Source organism: Leucopleurus acutus (assembly GCF_964270905.1).
Source record: "Leucopleurus acutus genome assembly, chromosome: 2".
Classification (NCBI taxonomy): Eukaryota; Metazoa; Chordata; class Mammalia; order Artiodactyla; family Delphinidae; genus Leucopleurus; species Leucopleurus acutus.
In genome coordinates this window covers 127,553,324-127,577,249 of record NC_139143.1, presented here as the reverse complement: position 1 = coordinate 127,577,249, position 23,926 = coordinate 127,553,324, and the positions used below count along the sequence as shown (strand labels likewise).

At 36.4% G+C, this 23,926-nt stretch overlaps 1 protein-coding gene across 1 annotated transcript; it reads right to left on the bottom strand.

Moving 5' to 3' along the window:
* Positions 1 to 1,722: 1,722 nt before the first annotated feature.
* On the bottom strand, positions 1,723 to 18,631 carry ASB17 (ankyrin repeat and SOCS box containing 17; the record flags this gene model as incomplete). Its single annotated transcript, XM_082859153.1, is given in 4 exon segments — positions 1,723 to 1,929; positions 5,521 to 5,800; positions 18,231 to 18,268; positions 18,272 to 18,631. Coding segments are annotated over 4 exon segments (885 nt in total).
* Positions 18,632 to 23,926: the final 5,295 nt, after the last annotated feature.

Sequence of the window (23,926 nt, the reverse complement as noted above, 5' to 3'; positions counted from 1 at the left end):
TTCTTGTTTGTGTTGGTTCCACGTACTCCCATCCTCTAAGATGTGTAGTTGTCCAGGTAGATGTGCACACAGTGGATTGGTGTTATAGCTGAAGAATCCCAAGCTTGGGAAACTCCAGGCTTTTAAAATGAGCTTCAAGCAAACCTCCTTGACCACTTCCCCAGAGGAAGACATTGCCTTTATTATATTAGATATTGAGCAAACCTGCCCTCTGCTCAGAGGGAGCCACTCTCTCTATCTTCTAAGGCTGCTCACTGTACAAACATCCTTAAAAAGATAGTCAAGAGTAAGACAGTTCCTCTGCTCATAAGACAGGTGGAAACACGAGACACCCATGGAGAATTATCTTCCAGTTCTCATCTTTATGTGGCAACAGTTTGACCACATAGTTATATAGAGAACAGTCTAATACCCTAGATATTCAAAAAGCAAAGAGCTAAAAAATTGTTGTAGAATACATTCTAATTTTTTTAAGATAAGTTTCTTTGTAACCAAAGGATATGCAGATTTAACTGATAATAGTTTCATTTTGATGTGATGTTGGGTCAAAACTGTTTCTTTTTTTGTATTAAAATGCATATAGGGCTTCCCTGGTGTCGCAGTGGTTGGGGGTCCGCCTGCTAATGCAGGGGACGCGGGTTCGTGCCCCGGTCCGGGAGGATCCCGCGTGCCTTGGAGCGGTTGGGCCCGTGAGCCATGGCCGCTGAGCCGGCGCGTCTGGAGCCTGTGCTCCGCGACGGGAGAGGTCACAGCAGTGAGAGGCGCGCATACCGGAAAAAAAAAAAACAAACAAACATATAATTTGGGGTAGATGAAATGGGTGAAGGTGATCAAAAGGTACAAACTTTCAGTTATAAATAAGTCCTGGGCATGTAATGTACAGCATGGTGACTATAGTTAATAATATTGTTATTATATATTTGAAAGTTACTAAGAGAGTAGATCTTAAGTTCTCATCACAAGAAAAAAAACTTGTAACTATGTGTGATGATGGGTGTTAACTAGACTTATTGTGGTGATTATTTCACAGTATATAAATTTATTGAATCATTCTGTTATATACCTGAAACTATTTTGTCTTACACAATTATATCTCATTAAAAAAATACTGCTGGGCTAGTATTTAGGGGTATCACATACCAAAACACCCAAGCTCCACGTTGTAACTTAAGGCTAATTATGTCCAAATATAATCCATTTCTGTCATCCTATTCCCAACACTTTAGTTGACTAATTCTTTACCTTGTGTTATTTGTGACCACGGATGCTACAGAATTATAAATTCTTCTCTCAAGGAAGGGATCACCTCTTAATTTCATTAATTATTCCCTACTACCAAACACAGTGTTTTATTTGCAAAATAACTCAATAAACATTTGTTATTATGGATACAAAATATAAAATAATATTTACCTAACTTAGGACATACTAAAAATAAGAGCTTCAGAGTTCAGAATATTAATATGACCAGATTTTCCACAAGTAACAAGAATGCTCTAAGGCTGAAAACAACTTTTAAAAATAGAATAAAAGCATAAATCTAAAATATTTTAAAAATGCATATAATTTGTTACACTGTATAGAAAGTTAATGGGTAGAGCCATATGTTAATTTAAAAGTGATGCATTTAGGGTGTCATGTGATTGTGTGAAGTTAATAGTTTATTAACTTCTAAACCATACAACAGTGAGCATCCTTAAAGAATGAAGAAAAAGATGTGCATTAGCATTCTAAATTCAGGTAGTTCTGTAGACGAACAGGAATTAGAAGTGAAAATATTCCATTTGGGAGCATATTGTTGGTCAGTAGTTGAGCCCTGATGGTTATTCTGCAAAGATGTAATAGTTCACATGGATCTTTGTATCTTGTTGAAGGAATGTAGTCCAGCCAATTTGAAATAATTGGACGTCTTCCTAAACTTAGCTGCGTCTAAAGGAAAGGGAAAAGGGAAATTATAAACATTTTAATTGTTTTATTTGAATTCACAAAATGTATCTTAAATTTATTTAACCCTTATAATATTTTTTCTAAAACGTTTTGAGGCAAGAATTTTTACTCCCATTTTATTCTCACAATCATATATAAGGTTTAATGTGTCTAAGGACACAAAACATTATTTCTTACAACAGTGAATCTGTATGTTTTTAATTTTAGACAGATCATACATACACTTATGGTTTAAAAGCTTCTTCTAGAGTAGTGTTGCCAATTTGACCAGTTTGACTGGAATTATCTAGGAGACTTTAGAAAATATTAATGCTGAGGTTCTACTCCAGAATTTCTGATTTAGTTAGTGTGGGTTGGGCACAGACAACATAAAAACTAAAAGTTCCACCAGGTGATTCCAACCATTGTAGAGTAAAACTACATACTGCTGAATCATGAGAAGACCTAACAAGAGGCCCATACACATGAAAATAACTTCTTACGTTTTAGTTAAGCTACCCTTTTAAAGATTTAGTTCTAGAAGCCAAATGTTATTAGGCTGATTTAGAAGTAAAAGACATTGCTGTGTTATAGAGGTACTTCTCCAGAAGAACCTGCACTCTACAGACTACATGACACTTTAACTTAAATGATATATAATTTTTCATTGTTCAGTAAACAATTATTTAAAGAATATCTCATGTATACTCAGCATTGACCTTGGTGCTTGGGATAATTGCTAGGCTACGCAAAATAGACATAGCCTCTGCAATCACAGAACTGTGGTCTAGAAGTAAAGATATCTAAATGTATATTTACAGTAAAACTGGCAAATGTGGAAATGAAAAGCAGGGTTATTTAGAGTTCTTTAAGCTGGTTTTTATGCCATTTTTCACCTTATTGCTCAATGCTACTTCACTTATTAAGCTGAAATTCATTGGAATCCAGCTTTAACTTCTTTGCCACTTAGGTGATTTTGATCAACTCATTCTCTCCTAGTACTCTTCTATTTTGAGGGTACCTCAGCAATAGCATTCATGAACCTGGTTGAGAATCAATATGTCCTATAAAAATTGTGCAGGACTAACACTGGACAAGGACAAGCAAATTACTAAAGAAGCAAAAAAAAATTTTTTTTAACATTTTTATTGGAGTATAATTGCTTTACAATGGTGTGTCAGTTTCTGCTGTATAACAAAGTGAATCAGCTATACGTATATGTACATCCCCCTTTCTCCTCCCTCTTGTGTCTCCCTCCCACCCTCCCTATCCCACCCCTCTAGGTGGTCACAAAGCACCAAGCTGGTCTCCCTGTGCTATGTGGCTGCTTCCCACTAGCTATCTATTTTACATTTGGTAGTGTATATATGTCCATGCCACTCTCTCACTTCGTCCCAGCTTACCCTTCCCCCTCCTCGTGTCCTCAAGTCCATTCTCTATGTCTGCATCTTTATTCCTGTCCTGCCCCTAGGTTCTTCAGAACCATTACTTTTTTTTTCAGATTCCATATATATGTGTTAGCATACGGTATTTGTTTTTCTCTTTCTGACTTACTTCACTCTATATGACAGTCTCTAGGTCCATCCACCTCACTACAAATAACTTAATTTCTTTTCCTTTTATGGCTGAGTAATATTCCATTGTATATATAAAGAAGCAAAAAAAATTTTTTTAATTTTTTGTTTTAAAAATTAGTTGCCAAGGACTTCTCTGGTGGTCCAGTGGTTAAGAGTCCACGCTTCCAGTACAGGTGGCGTGGGTTCAATCCCTGGTCAGCGAACTAAACTAAGATTCCACATGCCATGTGGTACAGCCATAAAAACAAAAACAAAAAATAGCAACAAAAATTGGTGCCAGGGCTTCCCTCATGGCACAGTGGTTAAGAATCTGCCTGCCAATGCAGGGGACACAGTTTCGAGCCCTGGTCCGGGAAGATCCCACATGCCGCAGAGCAACTAAGCCCGTGTGCCACAACTACTGAGCCTGCGCTGTATAGCCTGTGAGTCACAACTACTGAGCCCATGAGCCGCAATTACTGAAGCCCACATGCCCAGAGCCCGTGCTGCACAACAAGAGAAGCCACCGCAATGAGAAGTCCGCAGACCACAACCAAGAGTAGCCCCCGCTCGCCACAACTAGAGAAAGCCCATGCACAGCAACGAAGACCCAATGCAGACAAAAATAGATAAATAAAATAAATTTTTTTTAAAATGCTTAAAAAGAAATTTGGTTGACGAATTTGCTGTCCTTACAATTGGCCCAGGCATGGTTGATTGATATGCATTGTTAAAGCTTAAAAAACTTAAAGACCCAACAGAACTATATTTCTTAGGAATTTATTTCTGAAGTCACACCTTTAAAGATAAGGGGAACTGCTAGATTCCTTGGTACTTTGACTGGTTTAAATTTATAGGGGTAGCTTTCTTTACCTTATGCAGACTTATTTCTTTTTTTAAATTAATTTTTATTGGAGTATAGTTGCTTTACAATGTTGTGTTAGCTTCTACTGAACAGCAAAATGAAACAGTTATACATATACATATATCCCCTCCATTTAGGACACTACAGTGCATTAAAATGTAGAGTTCCCTGTGCTGTACAGTATGTTCCCATCAGTTGTCTATCTTATACTTATTTCTTGATACTAATAGACATGATACAATTTGATGCTGAAACTTGCAGTTCATTTTGACAGGATAAACATGCCCTTCATGTGGTTGATTTTTTTTTTTAAACCTTATCAGGGAGAAACTTCACATTTCTGAGGGATAGATATTTTCAATTGAGCAAATATTTAAAGCCTTTATATTTTCATGCTTAAAATTGTTCAGGAATTCTGAAAAGGAAAATATGTTTCTTGATATGTGATTATAGTGGGGAGAAATGTAACTTTCATTTTACAATATTCTATTGGAAAAGAAGTCTGTTAAAAGTTTAATTTGTTTTGTTTTGTTTTTGTTTTTAAATTTATTTAATTTATTTATTTTTGCCTGTGTTGGGTCTTTTTTGCTGCGCGTGGGCTTTCTCTAGTTGCGGTGAGTGGGGGCTACTCTTCGTTGCAGTACATGGGCTTCTCATCACGGTGGCTTCTCTTGTTTCGGAGCATGGGCTCTAGGCTCGTGGGCTCAGTAGTTGTGGCTCGCGGGCTCAGTAGTTGTGCACAGGCTTAGTTGCTCCGCGGTATGTGGGATCTTCCTGGACCAGGGCTCAAACCCGTGTCCCCTGCATTGGCAGGCAGATTCTTAACCACTGAGCCACCAGGAAAGCCCTGTTCTGTTTTTGAGACATAGAAATCCTAATAAACAGGTTATTATGTAATTAGAATATAATAATAACATACATCTACTTAATAACTACTAAAATAAACTATACTAACTTTAAAAAAATTATTTTATATTTAGAAGACATAAAATTATGAAATAAAAGAGCTAATGCTCAAGATAATTAGAATTTTGCCTATTTTTAATTTATAAGCATATACTCAGTGATTCACTGGATTGATAGATGAAAAATTAACTTTATTCTTGCCTCACAATTTTATGTTAAAATTGATCGATATTTGAGGCCACACCCAAAGTACAGTATTTTGCTTACCTCTATTTCCCTGGTTGAAATGACAGAAAGCACTCTGGAACAAAGCACTAAACATGTTTTGGCATCTTCCTGGATGTCTACCAGTTCATGATCAACCATTATTCTCACTCTTGAGGGGTAGAGCAATATTGTTAACACAATGTTGATAGGGTTTTTTTCTCTTTCTATGATTCCATATTGCAGGAGTATTTTTAAGATATTGGATTGTCTCATCTGAGCTACGTAAAGTAGAGGTGTGATTCCACTTAATGGGCTTGGACAGTATACTGGTGTGAAAGTTCTGTGAATCAGACAAACAAGAAAAACCTCATTGAATATAGAGTTAAGAAATGTGGTAAAAACTTTGTCTTAACAGTAAAGGGAAAATAATAGTATTATCTTAAATAGTAAATATCTTAAATAACATTAATGTAACTTCTCCTTTATATATAGTATGTCTTAAAAAGAGTTTTCCACTCCAAATCTAGGCCAACCTGAAGGTCAAAAAGTAAGAAAACTGTACTACACACTTAAATCCCGTTTACACTTGTAAAAACAAACAAACAAAAAGATTTACAATGTATGGAAAGTGTTTAGTTTTAGTAATAGCAATTCTGTTTCTCATTTGAGAAATCCATAGTGATTGGAACTAATATTATGAAACTGATATAGCTCTGGAAAATCTAAAATGGAAAAGAGGGACAGACTTTTTTATTTCGCTTTATTAATAGAACAGAATTCTGTGACCCTTTTGTTTTTGTTGTTCTTGATCATGTATCAGGCTTGAGATTGAATTGAGTCTGAAAATTAGACTGAAAAGGAATAAGTTCAACTACCTTAATTCTATTTTTTCACTTTAATAAAATCAGAGTTGGTATTTTCAGGTTGAAGAAATGTAAATTATGATGAGGGTCATATCAGGTCCCTCAAGGACAGAATTTAATTTGCCTTCTTCAGTAGAGTTTTGAGAGTTCTCTGAAATCTTGTTTCTCCTGGAGTGCTATATGATGACTGGACTTGAAAATTTCTCCTCCCTTATGACAGAAATGAAAATGTTATTTTTTTCTAATTGTGTATAGTTCTTGCAATTGTTTCATTTAATAGACATTTATGTTTGCTATTGAATTGGTTACTATATGTAGATAGGACATGGTAGAATCAGCCACAGGGAATTTTGTATTAATTATCAAGCTTTGATTTGGCCAAGTAGACATGGTTTTTAGGACTAAAGGTCCTTGTCTCTGGAATTCTCTTGATTGATCTAATAAAATACTAATATATTCTGCAGAACAGCATACAAACTATAAATATTAGTTTCGGACAATTATGCCTAGCAAGAAAAGCATTATTCAAAAAGAACTTTAAGATTTAAAATAATTAAGATGGAAGGCAACATGGTATAGTGTTAAAAACAATAGAGATTTAAAGGTTCTAGATTCTAGGTTTTAGTTCTCCTAACTAATAAGTCAGCTTCTTTGAGTCTCCATTTCCTCATGCATTTATGTATTCATTTGCTCATCCATTCATTGACTAATTTATTTAACACTGGCTTGTCCAGAGTGTACTGAGTACTAGATATGCAAAGATGAAAGATGTAGTCCTTGATCTCAAGATGCTTATTATAGTCTAGTAAGGGAAACAAACAAGTAATTCAGTAAATACAGTACAAGGTGATAATTGCTACGATAGAAACATGCTTGGGGAACTGTAGAAACACCAAGGAGGGACACCTAACTCTACCTGGGTTAGTCATTGCCTGTAGGTTATCCTGGATCTAAGACCTGAAGGTCATAGTAGGTGTGTGGCAATAAAAAGATTGGAAAGAATGTTTCATTTACAAACATAAACCAACACTGGAATATTGTTATGCAAGAACTAGCTATATAAAATACATCTTTTGTATTAGATAAGTTCTCTGGTTGAAGTGTATTTGGGGTCCTAGAGACCTCCCATATGGTGATTCTCTTGTCAAGAGCTCCAAAAAGTACAGTTTGAAAATTACTAGACCAACTAGTTTATCTCCAAAGCTTCACTGAGCTCTGAAATGCCAAGATTTTGTGATTAAAAAAAAATAGTGTGGTGCAGTGCAGAATAGTGTTTTAGAAATTAAGAAGTGGGATTTTTGTCATCACTCTACCAGTGGCACTATATCTATCCTTCTAACTCTGTATAAAGTATATATACACTCTCTCCTAGAGTCATCTCCAGATCAATATTGTCCTGAACATCTCATCTTTTTCACAAATACTTCCAACACATATCCAAAATTGAACTTCTAAACTACTTCTACATTCCCTCTCCTGATTGTTGGTATTCACTTTCCCAAACCACCACTGCATTCAACTCTTTCACATTTCTTTGATTTGTATATGTTCTTCCCTTCCATTTTCAATTCTGGGACAAGTCTTGCTCATCATATAAGACCCTGTCTAATAAACTCTATGGCACTTTGTACATAGCTCCATTAAGCTCTTATCATTTTGGACAACTTGCTTAATGTCTCTAATCTTTCATTTTCTTATGTTCAAAATCAATGCATGGGCAAGATAAACTATAAATTTTAAGTTCTACAGGGCAATACTCTTTGTCTGTTTAATACACTTTTATATCCCTAAATGCCTAGAACAATGCTTGGCCCATAGTACATACTCAAATATATGTTAATTGATTTTTTTTTACCATTACCCTGAAAATTATTATTTTAAAGTTATTCTGTAGCTTTCGGGCCTAGTCAGAATTTTAGTGAAGCGCAATCATTTAACATTTTCAAAAGCAGTCTAATTTATTCATCTTGCTAACTCTTAAGAAGATATTTGCCTTAAGAGACTTATAAGTATGGGAATTCACGGGACTTAGGGGACAAAAAATACTGTAAGTGGCGCTTGTTAAGATTTAGAGATATTAGTTGATTTTAAGATATTAAGATTGACATTACTGTAGAAGATATTTTGGACCAAAAATGTTGAAAACATAACTAAAACTCAAATAGGTTTGAAATGAGATTCAAAAGTCTAGTCTGTACCCAAATGACATATAATTAATCCTCATGTTTAAAGATCATGTTATTGTAAACCAAAATTTGCTTAATCTGTCCTGACAGTTAATTATTACAGTACTTATATAGATGGAATGAGGCAAGCAAAGCAAGAATCAATTTTTAAATGTGAGGTTAATGAACTGAACCCTCTGTATCTGAAAACCTGTCATATATGCACTTATGAAATGGGACATAATATTTCCATATAGACATGCAGGGAATGATTCCGTTTTGTAGCTATAATAATTATTTCTAAAAATTTTCCTAGCATTTCTCTTCTGGTTTCCAACTGCCAATTTAATAGACCTTTCTTCATAATAATTTTGTCTTTGATATTTGACAGTTGACTTTCTTGAGATGTTTTCCCATGACTCCGTGGGACCATTCTCTTCAAGTTATGCATCTACCTCTTTGACTATTCATTCTCAACCCTCTTTCACTGATTCCTCTTCCTCTGCCCTCAACATCTAGGTAAAGTAGATGTGGCGTTTTGACTAATTTTCATCTGATTAATTGTTCTCAGGCAATTTCATCTATGACCATAACATGATAACTACTGTCTGTTAATTTATTCAACAAATACTTACTGAATGCATACTGTATGCCAGGCACCCTTTTGGGTACTTGGGATATATGAGTGAACAAAACAAAGATGCCGCTTCTTGCTAATATAGTAGTGAGGGATAACAGACAATATATAACAGGAGGAACATAGCAAACAAGCCAATTTCATAATATGTTAGAAGGTTTGATAAGTATTCTGGGAAAAAGAAAAAGTAGTGCAGGATAAGAAGTATGGAAGTGCTGGGAAGGTGCAGTGAGGGCATTTCTCGATTTTATTTTATTTATTTTTTTAATTTAAATGCAGTTGACATGCAATATTATATTGGTTTCAGGTGTATAACATAGTGGTTTGATATTTATACACAATATGAATTGATCACCACAATGATCTATCACCGTACAAAGTTATTACAATATTATTGACTATATTCCCTATGCTGTAAATTACATCCCCATGACCTATTTATTTTATAACTAGAAGTTTGTACCTCTTAATCTCCTTCACCTATTTTTCCCAATTCCATACTACCCCTGCCGTGAAACCAACAGTTTGTATCTACAAGTCGGTTTCCTTTTTGTTTTTTGTTTTGTTTTTTAGATTCCACATGTAAGTGAAATCATACAGTATTAGTTTTTCTCTATCTGACTTATTTCACTTAGCATAATACCCTCTAAATCTGTCCATGTTGTCACAAATAGCAAGATTTTATTCTTTTGTATGGCTGAGTAATAATACATTATATATATGTATATATGCACAAACACCACTTCTTTATCCATTCATCTATTGATGGACACTTAGGTTGCTTCCATATCTTGGCTATTGTAAATAATGCTGCAAGGAACATAGGGGTGCATGTATCTTTTTTAATTAGTATTTTCATTTTCTTCACATAAATACCCAGAAGTAGAATTGCTGGATCATATGGTAACTCTATTTTTAATTTTTTTGAGGAAACTACATACTATTTTCCATAGTGCCTGCACCAATTTACATTCCCACCAACAGTGCACAAGGGTTCCCTTTTCTCTATATCTTCACTAACACTTATTGGTGGTCTTTTTGATAATACGTGTTCTGACGGGGGAAGGTGATATCTCATTGTGGTTTTATAAATTTAGTTATTTATCTATTTATTTATCTATTTATGGCTGAGTTGGGTCTTTGTTGCTGCACATGGGCTTTCTCTAGTTGTGGTGAGTGGGGGCTACTCTTGGTTGTGGTGCACAGGCTTCTCATTGCAGTGGCTTCTCTTGTTGTGGAGTGCAGGCTCTAGGCATGCGGGCTTCAGTAGTTGTGGCACACATGCTCAGTAGTTGTGGCTTGTGAGCTCTAGAGCGCAGGCTCAGTAGTTGTGGTGCAGGAGCTTACTTGCTCCACAGCATGTGGGGCCTTCCCGGACCAGGGCTGAAACCCATGTCCCTTGCATTGGCAGGTGGATTCTCAACTGCTGCGCCACCAGGGAAGCTCCCTCAATATGGTTTTAATTTGCAGTTCTCTAGTGATTAGTGATGTTGAGCATCTTTTCACATATCTATAGGCCATCTGTATGTCTTCCTTGGAAAAAAGTACCTATTCAGGTCCCCTGCACCTCTTTAAATTTGATTTTTATAATATTGAGTTGTATGAGTTCTTTATATGTTTTAGATTTTTTTTTTTTTTTTTCAGTATGCAGGCCTCTCACTGTTGTGGCCTCTCCCATTGCGGAGCACAGGCTCTGGACACGCAGGCTCAGCAGCCATGGCTCATGGGCCCAGCCGCTCCGCAGCATGTGGAATCTTCCCGGACCAGGGCACGAACCCGTGTCCCCTGCATCGGCAGGCGGCCTCTCAACCACTTGCGCCACCAGGGAAGCCCTATATGTTTTAGATATTAACCACTGGTTGGATATATTGTTTGCACATAACTCTCCCCACTCAATAGGTTGCCTTTTCATTTTTTTGATGGTTTCCTTTGCTATCCAAAAGCTTTTTAGTTTGATGTAGTCCCATTCGTTTAGTTTTGCTTTTGTTGCCCTTGCCTGAGGATACATATCCTAAAAAATATTGCAAAGACTGATGTAAAATTGCATACTGCCTATGTTTTCATCTAGAAGTTTTATGGTTTCAGGTCTTATATTTAGATCTGTAACCATTTTGAGTGTATTTTTGTATATGGTGTAAGAAAGTGGTCCAGGTTGATTCTCTCGTGTGTAGCTGTCCAGTTTTCCCAACACCATTTATTGAAGATGTTGTTTTTTCCCCATTGTATATTCTTGCCTCCTTTGTTATAGATTGATTGACCATATAAGCATGGGTTTATTTTTGGACTGTCTATTCTGTTCCATTGATCTATGTGTCTGTTTTTGTGCCAGTACTATACACTTTTGATGACTATAGCTTTGAAGTATAGCTTGAAATCAGGGAGCATGATACCTCCAGCTTTGTTCTTCTATATAAAGGTTGCTTTGGCTGTTCATGGTCTTTCAAGATTCCATACAAATTTTAGGATTATTGGTTTCAGTTTCATGAAAAATACCATTGTTATTCTGATAGGGATTGCATTGAATCTGTAGATTGCTTTGCGTAGTTTGGACATTTTAACTGTTAATTCTTTGAATCCATGAGCATGGTATATCTTTCCATTTATTTCATCAATACCTTCAATTTCTTTCATCAATATCTTATAGGGTTTTTTGTGGTAAGTTTATTTATTTATTTTGGCTGCATTGGGTCTTTGTTGCTGTACACAGGCTTTCTCTAGTTGCAGCAAGAGGGAGCTACTATTCGTTGCAGTGTGCAGACTTCTCATTGCAGTGGCTTCTCTTGTTGCGGAGCATGGGCTCTAGGTGCTCGGGCTTCAGTAGTTGTGGCTCACGGGCTCAGTAGTTGTGACTCGCAGGCTCAGTAGTTGTGGCGCACAGGCTTAGTTGCTCCGCAGCATGTGGGATCTTCCCAGACCAGGGCTCAAACCCGTGTCCCCTGCATTGGCAGGCGGATTCTTAACCACTGCACCACCAGAGAAGTCCCAATATCTTATAGTTTTCAGAGTACAGGTCTTTCACCTCCTTGGTTAAATTTATTGCGAGATGTTTTATTCTTTTGACACAATTATAGATGGGATTGTTTTCTTAATTTCTCTTTCTGATAGTTGGTAACATTTAGAAATGCAATAGATTTCTTTATTGATTTTGTATCCTGCAACTTTACTGGATTTGTTTATTAGTTCTAATAAATTTTTTGTGGACTCTTTAGAGTTTTCTCTATATAGTATCATGTCATCTGCAAATACTGACAGTTTTACTTTTTTCTTTCCAATTTTTCCAATTTTGTCTCTTTTTCTTGTTTGATTTGCTGTGGCTAGGACTTCCAATACTATGTTGAATAAAAGTGGTGATAGTGGGCATCCTTTTCTTGTTCCTGATCTTAGAGGAAAAGCTTGCAGGTTTTCAACTGAATAATATGTTAACAATGAGTTTATTATATATAGCCTTTATTATGTTGAGGTATGTTCCCTCTATACCCACTTTGTTGAGAGTTTATATCATAAATGGATGTTGAATTTTGTCAAATGTTTTTTCTGCCTCTATTGAGATGATTATATGGTGTTATTCTTTGTTTTGTTAATGTGGTGTATCAGGTTGATTGATTTACACATATCGAACCATTCTTGCATCCCTGGAATAAATTCTACTTGATCATGGTGTATATCCTTTTAATGTATTGTTGAATTTGGTTTGTTATTCTTTTGTTGAGGATGTTTGCATCTGTGTTCATCAGGGATATTGGCCTGTAATTTTATTTTATTTTATTATTTTTTTCAAAGTGCGTTTATCTGCTTTTGGTATCAGGCTAATGTGGGCCTCATAGAATGAGTTTGGGAGCATTCCTTCCTTTTCAATTTTTTGGATGGTTTGAGAAGGATTAAGTCCTTTTTGAATGTTTGGTAGAATGCATGAAAGTGTCTGGTCCTGAACTTTTGGCATTTTCCAATTTTAAATAGGATTATAGGAGAGGGCTGTACTGAAATGTGACATTAGATAAAGAAGAAGGAGATGGAGAAGTTAGCCATTTGGACATTTAAGAACCCTAAGGCAGGAGAGTGTGCCTGGGGTGGTGGAGGAAGAGTAAGGGAGCCTGTGTGGCTAAAAGTGTGAAAAGGGTGAGGGATAGTAGGAAATGAGGACAGAGGTAATGGGATGTCACATCGTGTAAAGCCTTGCAGATCACTGTAAGAACTTCATCTTTTACTCTAAATGGAATGGAAGAGCCACTGGAGATTTTGAGTAAAAAAAAACAGCACGATCTCACCTTTATTGAGAATTTGTTATGGAATAGAAGGAGAGGAATCACTTAACTTAGGTGATAACAGTGGAGATGATCAAATTCTGTATATTGTTTAAAGGTAGACTCAACAGATGTCCTGACAGACTAAGATGTGCAATGTAAAAGAGAGACATCAAGGATGACACTACATAATAGCTACCTACTGCACATCTTTACCTGGATATCCCTTAGGCAATGCAAACACATGCATCCAAAACTGACTTTGTAGTCTCTTGTAATAATTTTGATAGATTTGTGGCATGACCATTGTGGTAGACTGAAATAGCCTCTCAATATGGCAAAAGGGATTTTGCAGATATAATTAGGATAAGGATCTTGAGGTGTGAGATTATCCAGGGGGGCCCAGTATAATCACAAGAGTCCTTATAAGAGATGTCAGAGAATGACAGAAGCAGAGCCAGTGAAGGAGATAGGACTACAGTGTTGGCTTTGAAGATGGAGGAAGAGACCATGAACCAAGGAATGTAGGCAGCTCTAGAAGCTGGCAAAGGCAGCTAGAGTATCTAGCTAGAGCCCTCTAAGGCTCTCCCTTAGAACCTCCAGAAGGAACCCACCCTGTGACATCTTGATTTTAGCCCTTGTAGCCTCATTTTGGACTCTGACCTTCAGAACTATAAAATAATAAATTTATATTATTTTAAGCCACTAAGTTTGTGGCAGCTTTGTTACAGCAGCAAAAGGAAGCTAATACAATCATCAACGAGTTTCAAAATTTAGAAATTTGAGGAGTAACTCTTCTCTTTCATTTTCTACTTCTAACCACCTACTGTAATGCCTGGTTATTCTATTTAGTAATATCTCTTCTTTTCCCTATTGCTATTGTTTTTAGTTTAAGTCCTCATTATGATTTACCTAGGGATTGGGGGGGGATGGTGGCAGAGCAGATTAGTTCTTCCCCCAAAACTATTATAAGTACACATGTAATCTTAGTTAGCACACTGGGCATGCTATGCAAATTCAGTTTCAAGCACCTCCTCTAACCACCTCCCTCTTTTCAATCAGATTGCTTCCCTCAACCCTTCCTCTACAGAAATTCTGGACCTGCCATTCTACCTGGAGTGTTTGAGCAGTCTACTAACTAGCCTCCCTAATTCTAGCTGCACCCTCCCTTACCACAGTCCAGTCTTCAAATGGGAGCTGATGAATCTTTTCATACTTCAAGTCTGAAAAGACCTTCACTGATTGGGCATCACCCATGGTATAAATTTCAAATTCCTTGGTATGGCCTCCAAAGTCCTTCAAGGGCTCTCTTTTAGGCCTTATCTGTCACTATTACCTGATTTCCATCTCACTCTCTAGCAATTGCTGAATTGCCTGTAGTCACTGGATACAACGTGTTTGTATCTCTCTTGGCTTTCTTTAGTCAGCCTCTCTCTGCCTAGATTACATTTCTTCAAGGGAAAGACAGGGAAAACTCCTTTTTACATTTTAAAAATAAATTTAAGACATCACCTCTTCTAAAGTGCCTTCTCCGATACCAGCTCCTCCCCAATATTAACGATGTCCTCTGTTCTTTCTACCTCTATATGCTTCTATTTTTGAACTTATAGTATAATTATAATTTTTTATGGCTTATGTACTAGTCTGTGAGCTCTCCAAAATCAGGAAATATGTCTACTTTGTTTTTGTATCCTCAGCAAATAACACAGTGCCTGGTACTTAGAAAATGCTTAATAAATGATTATTGTTATTTTAACTGAATGATGTCATCTCTCTTTATCCACTTACAGTCTTCCATACTGTAGCATTTATTTTTGCAGGTTTATTGCAAAAATGAACAAACTTAAGTTCCTTTCTCTCATTAATTCTGTCTCTTCTCCTCCAGAGACCTATTTAGACACCTCATTATTGGGTTAGCGAAATTATCAAACTGGAGTGTATACAGGGGAAGGTGACCAAAGAATGATGCTGCTATGGAAATAAAGAACAACAGATAATAGGAAACGTAAGGTATTTATTATGGGAACATAATAGCTATGTTCAAATATTTGAGAGGTTTTCATACAGGACAGAGAATGAGTAGACTTTGTATTCTATATCTCTGGGGGCAGAGTTGGAGAAATGGAGACAGAATTCAGTGCACTATGAGGAAGAAGAATCTAATAAAGCTGTATAAAAATTCATTTTTTCATCCAACACAATCTTCATTAACCACTTACTATGCATCTGCATAGTTCTAGACATGAGGATTCAAAGCTGAAGCAATAGTCAAAGTTCCTCCTTTCATGGAGCTTACTTTTAGCAAGAGTAGACAGTGGACAACAAATGTGTGGTTGGAATATAGTGTTCGAGGGGGAGAATGACATGAGATTAGAATTTGGGAGATTGGATTTGGGGACATATCATATGGGAGGTTTTTTTTTGTTTTTTTTTTTAAATTTTTGGCTGCGTTGGGTCTTTGTTGCTGCACGTGGGCTTTCTCTAGTTGTGGCGAGCCAGGGCTACTCCTCGTTGGGGTGTGCGGGCCTCTCACTGTGGTGGCCTCTCCCGCTGCAGAGCATGGGCCCTAGGCGCGTGGGCTTTGGTAGCTGTGGCCCACGGGCCCAGTTGCCCTGTGGCACGTGGGACCTCCCGGACCAGGACTCAAACCCGTGTCCCCTGCATTGGCAGGCGGACTCTCAACCACTGCACCATCACAGAAGTCCCCATATGGGAGTTTTAAAAAATGGTTATTGAGTTTGAATTTTATTTCACCTGTAGTAGGAAAACTTTGGATGATTTTAAGCGTGGGTGGTATGGCCTATTTTACATTTTTATAAGGTCACTCAGGCTTCTGAGTCAAGAATGGATTGTAAGAGGGAAGAGTGGAAGCTGGAAGACTCTTTAGGAGTCCATTGGAGTTGTCTAGGCAAGAGACAATGGTGGCTTCACCTACGTTAGAAACTGAGAAGATGAAAAGTATAACTAATTGTTACATATTTTAGAGATTAAATAAAAAAGATTTGCTGATGTGTTGTGAAAGAAAGAGAAGAAGCAAACATAAATCCTAGATTTTTGGCCTGACCAACAGAGGCCATTAATCAAGTGCAGAATTCAGGGGAAGGAGCAAGTTGGCAGGTATAGTGTGAGTAAGATCAGTATTCTGTTTTGATTCTGTTAAATTTGAGATGCTCTGTGGAGATGTTGAGCAGACAGCCTCATATAGGAGGAGTCTGGAGCTCAGAGGAGTGGTCATGGCTGGAGATAAAGATTTGGGAGTCATTGGCATATCGTAATATTTAAAGTCGTGGGACTGGGTAAAATCTTTGAGGGAAAATGAGTGGCTAGGAAAGAGAAGGGTCCCTGGCAAATGAATGATTTACCTCAGGAAATAGTTAACTCACTATTACTAGAGTTGTTCAAGCAGAGACCAGATGAGCACCAACCAGAGATGCACTCTGGGAGTTGCTGCCCAGGAAGAGGGGTTAGGGGAGGTTTGCTAATGAATTGTTAGGTTCCATCTGAATTTAAAATTCTGTGAATCTGAAAGATCCTAAAGATATTGTGGTACTTAGAATTGGCCTGTAATGTGTTTTACCTTGTGGATGCATCTAAGTCAAAATCTGTTAATCTTCAAACAGTTTATTAAGACAGTTGTTAATGGCACTCTATCATGTCCCACCATATGTTTTTCTTTCATTTTCCTTTCTTTCCTTTCAGTTTTCCCTTCTTGCCCCTCATTAATCTTTTTTTTTAACTTATCCTCTCTTCCTTTGTTTTACTTCATTTTTCTTTCCCATGGGCCTGCCAGGGATACACATAGGTACTACTTAACCCAGCTAGTGACACTCAGTGTTAGAAGCTGCTGATCTCTGCTATAGTTACAAATATAATGGTCGTAAAACAACCAAAAAGTACTACTTGGAGTTTTATTTATTGATATTGAAGACTTCAGCTCTCAGTTTTTGTACTTGGGTTATCATTAAGGAAAGTAATCCAGTGGTTCTCCATCACCACAGTGATACACAATCAAGAAAACAACTCTGCTTCAGGCAGAATCTAAATTGGTTTAGTCTTAAACTGATCTTATCTGTCTTGTTTTTCATTGAATACATGGTTCTATCATCATGCCTAGTACAGTGCCTCATGCACAGTAAGATGAATGAATGAATAAATGCACATCTGTTCTAATCAAATTAATACCTAAAACCAAAGACTAAATTGCAGTTAGTGCAAACTAAGTAACTTTAAAATCTGTATTACAGACTACAACGAGGTCATATTGGACATTTTATTCTAAGATCCTCAGTAGTATTCATTAGCTAGATTGACATGTTGAGACAATGTGAAAATTTGGTTCTATAGCAGATTGAATCGGGTATTTGACGTTCACTGTGTTCAATTCTGGAGAATTTGGAGTCAAATTTATAATGTTTAACATAAAAATAAGGAATTATTATGTTTAACAAGTATGACTAAGTGAATATGTGTGTATATCCTGAATTATACTTTGAAAGATAATTTAGATAGTATATAGATAAACATTCTCAGTATTCTCAAAAAGAAGAGGTCACAGTATTACGAAAAAACAATGTCTTTGACTAGTTACAGAAATCTAGGTTGTGTAACACTGCATTACCTTGAACACTTACATATAAGCTTTATAGAGCAAACCACTAGTAATTTATTGGTACATAATAATTTACATATAGGTAAAATTTTATTGAATAAATAATGAAGGAATGAACAAATGAATGAGCAATCAAGTCAGGATTCTTTATCCATATGTAGTCACTATGCATATACATTTTAGAAAAAGAGAAGTAGTATATCCTCCTAAAGAGAAATTTTCTCCTTTTATGTTGAAAAAATATGAGATTATTACCTCCATATCAGTGCCAGGTTACAACTTCTGTCTTGAACTTAGTCTTTTGCCCTCTTGAGGAGCAATTCCACAAAGTCAGGATTACCTTTTCTGGCGAAAACCCAGTACAGAATTGTATTCACATATATTTCAGTAAATTCAAGATTAAAATTTAGTTCAAAACAGTATCTTGATTTTTCCACAAATGCAATATAATCTGTGAGTAGTATGTCAAACTGATGCAAGTCTCCGTACCTCAGAATTTTTGCCAGTGTTCTGTAAATCCTGGGTTCATAACAGTGATATCCCCGCTGACCCAAAAACTGCAAGGATGGTCTTTTAACAATTTTGTCAATGAGATCGCAGAATATATTGCTTTGTGGACAAGAAGTCTTTCGACATAATTTAGAAGATTTACTCATTGCTACTTAAGGCAACGATATAGAAATAAAATCACAGGAAGTCATACTGTAATCCTTGAGTTACTCTACAAACAGGAATTGCTCTTTAAACTGTAGCCAGAAATAAATATCATGTGAAATATTACCATCAAGTACTGGATGACATCACAATAGATGGAGATCTGTCATCAGCATAAGTCAGAAATTTGGGATATGATTTGTAACTGGTGACCTTTGAGAAAGACATATTGGACAGAAATGGCACATGGGAGAGCTATATAATATTAATATATATATATAATATATATTGTATATTATATATAATATATATAATATATATATAATAAGATATATTTTTAACTTTCTAAGAATTCAACTCAGCTAATATGTATGTTTATCAAGTGCTAAAATTACAGTCTATACATTAGACAAAATAGTATTAATAATCAGACTGATTATTCTTTTTAGGCTATCATATAACAAAGAGGTAATGATAGAGTGAAAAAGTTCAAGTACTGTTGTTCTCATGTTCTGCATGAGGACTGCACGTTCTCACTTAATCTTCATAGGATATTTTCCCTATGTTATAGTTGAGGAAACTAAGGCTTAGATAGGTTAATAAACCTACCAATAGGCACTGTATTAATTCTCAGAGAGAAAAGATGTCATACAATATTAAACAAAATTTGGAAACTTTGTTTTAGAATTGTAAGTTTTGTAGAGATTATTCCTCTCTATATTAGGCAGAATATATACAGTGGGGTCATTAAAAGTACTTCAAGCTGGGGCTTCCCTGGTGGTGCAGTGGTTAAGAATCCGCCTGCCAATGCAGGGGACACAGTTTCAAGCCCTGGTCCGGGAAGATCCCACATGCCATGGAGCAACTAAGCCCATGCGCCACAACTACTGACCCTGCTCTCTAGAGCCTATGAGCCACAACTACTGAAGCCCACTTGCCTAAAGCCCATGCTCTGCAATGAGAAGCCACCTCAATGAGAAGGCCACGCACTGCAATGAACAGTAGCCCCTGCTCACCGCAGCTAGAGAAAACCCACACACAGCAACAAAAACCCAATGCAGCCGAAAATTAATTAATTAATTAATTTTTAGAAAAGTACTTCGAGCTTATTATGGCATCCTTGTCTCAGTAAAATAAAGCAGAAATATGTTAAGATTGTTTTATCATTATTTTGTAGTTAATGCTTCAGCCAACTTTCTGTTAAATTTAACAACCTTGAGTGTATTTATTAGCAATTTTAAAGGTATTTAAGTATTTTCTTTTTCCTTTTGCATATTTTTCTTTACATAATATGAATGATGTCTCTTTAGTAAAGGGAAGTTATAACTTTAGGTTTACTGTAATATACTTCCAGTAATATTGTATTTTATAAAATCCAAACTCTCTTTTAGCATAAAAACCTAATAAATACTGTCATCTTTGTAAAAACTAAGAATTTTGTTGTTTTCCTCTACTTTCTTTTTCTTCTTTTCCCTAATTCAAAAAATACATTTTTAATTGAACTATTTTTATTGATTTCTTAATAATACCAAATATAAAGGTTGTAAAAAATTGAAACATAATAGAACCAGTGAAAATCCCTCCTTAAGATAAACACATTAGTCCTAAGCATAGGCCATGCCCACTGCCCAAACCCCACCCCTGCTTAGGCCCCACCCTCCACAGCCAAGGACTTTCCACCTATTTTTTTTTTTTTTCTTCTACTCCTCTGTTTAACTACTGTGGTTCTGTTTTACCTTCTGGTTGTTGTTTCATCTATATTTTTATTTTTGTATTCTTTCTAACATATCTGTTAGTTTCCTAGTCTAATTTTATTTCTTTACTTTGTTATTGTTCTCCTTTTTTTTTTTTTTTTTTTGCTGCCCTGCACAGCTTGCAGGATCTAGGTTCATGAACCAGGGGTCAGGCTGAAGCTCCTGTGGTGGGAGCTCCGAGTCCGAACCACTGGACTAACAGAGAACCTCAGACCCCAGGGAATATTCATTGGAGTGAGATCTCCTGGAGGTCTTCATCTCAGCACCAAGACCCAGCTCTACCCAATAGCCTACAAGCCCCACTGTTGGAAGCCTCAGGCCAAACAACCAGTAAGACAGGAACACAGTCCCACTCATCAAAAAAAAAAGGGGGGGTGACAAAAACATATCTCACAGATGAAGGAGCAAGGTAAAATCCTACAAGACCAAATAAATGAAGGGGAAATAGGCAATCTACCTGAAAAATAATTCAGAGTAATGATAGTAGAGATGATCCAAAGTCTCAGAAATAGAATGGCGGCATGGATTGAGACAATACAAGAAATGTTTAACAAAGATCTAGAAGAACTAAAGAAAAAACAGAGATGAACAACACAATAACTGAAATGAAAAATACACTAGAAGGAAACAATAACAGAATAACTGAGGCAGGAGAATGAATAAGTGAGCTATAAGATGAAATGGTGGAAATAACTGCCGAGAAGCAGAATAAAGAAAAAAGAATGAAGATAATTGAAGACAATCTCAGAGACATCTGGGCAACACTAAACACACCAACATTCAAAGTATAGGGTCCCCGAAGAAGAAGAGAAAAAGAAATGGTCTGAGAAAATATTTGAAGAGATTATAGTGTAAAACTTCCCCAACATGGGAAAGAAAAGAGTCACCCAAGTCCAGGGAGCCCATAGAGTCCCATACAGGATAAACCCTAGGAGAAACATCCATGATACATATTAATCAAACTAACAAAAATTAAATTCAAAGAAAAAAATATAAAAGCATTAAGGGAAAAACAAAAAATAACATATAAAGGAATTCCCATAACGTTATCAGCTGATTTTTCAGCAGAAACTGCAGGCCAGAAGGGAGTGGCAGTATATACTTAAAGTGATGAAAGAGAAAAACCTACAACCAAGATTACTGTACCCAGCAAGTATCTAATTTGATTTGAGAAATCAAAGGCTTTTCAGAGAAGCAAAAGCTAAGAGAATTAAGCACCACCAAAGCAGCTTTACAACAAATGCTAAAGAAACCTATTCTAGGTGGTAAACACAAGAGATGAAAAAGACCCACAAAAACAAACCCAAAACAATTAAGAAAGTGGTGATAGGAACATACATATCGATAATAACCTTGAATATAAATGGATTAAATGTCCCAAGCAAAAGACACAGGCTCGCTGAATGAATACAAAAACATGACCCATATATATGCTGTCTACAAGAGACCCACTTCAGACCTAGGGACACATACAGACTGAAAGTGAAGGGATGAAAAAAGATATTCCATGCAAATGGAAATCAAAAGAAAGCTGGAATAGCAATACTCGTATCAGATAAAATAGACTTTAAAATAAAGACTCTTACAACAGATAAGGAAGGACACTACATAATGATCAAGGGATCAATCCAAGAAGAAGATACAACAATTGTAAATATTTACGCACCCAACATAGGAGCACCTAAATACATAAGGCAAATGCTAACAATCATGAAAGGGGAAATCGGCAGTAACACAATAATAGTAGGGGACTTGAACACCCCACTTACACCAATGGACAGATCATCCAAACAGAAAATCAATAAGGAAACACAAGCTTTAAATGGCACAATAGGCCAGATAGATTTAACTGGTATTTATAGAACATTCCACCTGAAAGTGGCAGAATACACTTTCTTCTCAAGTGCACATGGAACATTCTCCAGGATAGATCACATCTTGGGTCACAAATCAAGCCTCAGAAAATTTAAGAAAATTGCAATCATATCAAGCATCTTTTCTGACCACAACACTGTGAGATTGGAAATCAGTTACAGGAAAAAAACTGAGAGAAACACAAATACATGGAGGCTAAATGGTGCTCTACTAATTAACCAAGATATCACTGAAGAAATCAAAGAAGAAATTTAAAAATACATAGAAACAAGTGACAGCGAAAACATGACGCCCCAAAACCTATGGGATGCAGCAAAAGCAGTTCTAAGAAGGGAATTTATAGCAATTCAATCTCACCTCAAGAAACAAGGAGAATCTCAAATAAACAATCTAACCCTGCACCTGATGCAACCAGAGAAAAAGAACAAAGAAAACCCATAGTTAGTAGAAGGAAAGTAATCATAAAGATCAGAACAGAAATAAATGAAATAGAAACAAAGAAAACAATAGCAAAGATCAATAAAACTAAAACCGGTTCTTTAAGAAGATAAACAAAATTGATAAACCCTTAGCCAGACTCACCAAGAAAAGAAGGGAGCAGATGCAAATCAATAAAATTAGAAATGAAAAAGGAGAAATCACAACAAACACCACAGAAATACAAAGGATTATAAGCGACTACTACAAACAATTATACACTAATAAAATGGACAACCACGAAGAAATGGACAAATTCTTAGAAAGGTACAATTTTCCAAGACTGAACCAGGAAGAATTAGAAAATATAAACAGACCTATCACAAGTAATGAAATTGAGACTGTAATTAAAAATCTTCCAACAGGGCTTCCCTGGTGGCACAGTGGTTGAGAGTCCGCCTGCTGATGCAGGGGATACGGGTTCGTGCCCTGGCCTGGGAAGATCCCACATGCCACGGAGCAGCTAGGCCCGTGAGCCATGGTGTTGAGCCTGTGCATCTGGAGCTTGTGCTCTGCAACGGGAGAGGCCACAACAGTGAGAGGCCCGTGTACCGCAAAAAAAAAAAAATCTTTCAACAAACAAAAGTTCAGGAATGGATGGCTTCAGAGGCGAATTCTATCAAACATTTAGAGAAGAGCTAACACTGATCCTTCTCAAACTTCAAACAAATTGCAGAGGGAGGAACACTCCCAAATTCATTATATGAAGTCACCATCACCCTGATACCAAAACCAAAAAAAGATATCACAAAAAAAGAACATTATAGACCAATATCACTGATGAACATAGATGCAAAAATCCTGAACAAAATACTAGCAAACAGAATCCAACAACATATTAAAAGGATCATACACCATGATCAAGTGGGGTTTATCCCAGGAATGCAAGGATTCTTCAATATATGCAAATCAATCAATGTGATACACCATATCAACAAATTAAGGAATAAAACCCATATGATCATCTCAATAGATGCAGAAAAAGCTTTTGACAAAATTCAACACCCATTTATGATAAAAACTCTACAGAAAATGGGCATAGAGGGAAACTACCTCAACATAATAAAGGCCATGTATGACAAACCCACAGCAAACATCATACTCAATGGTGAAAAACTGAAAGCAGTTCCACTAAGATTAGGAACAAGACAAGGATGTCCACTCTAGCCACTCTTATTCAACATACTTTTG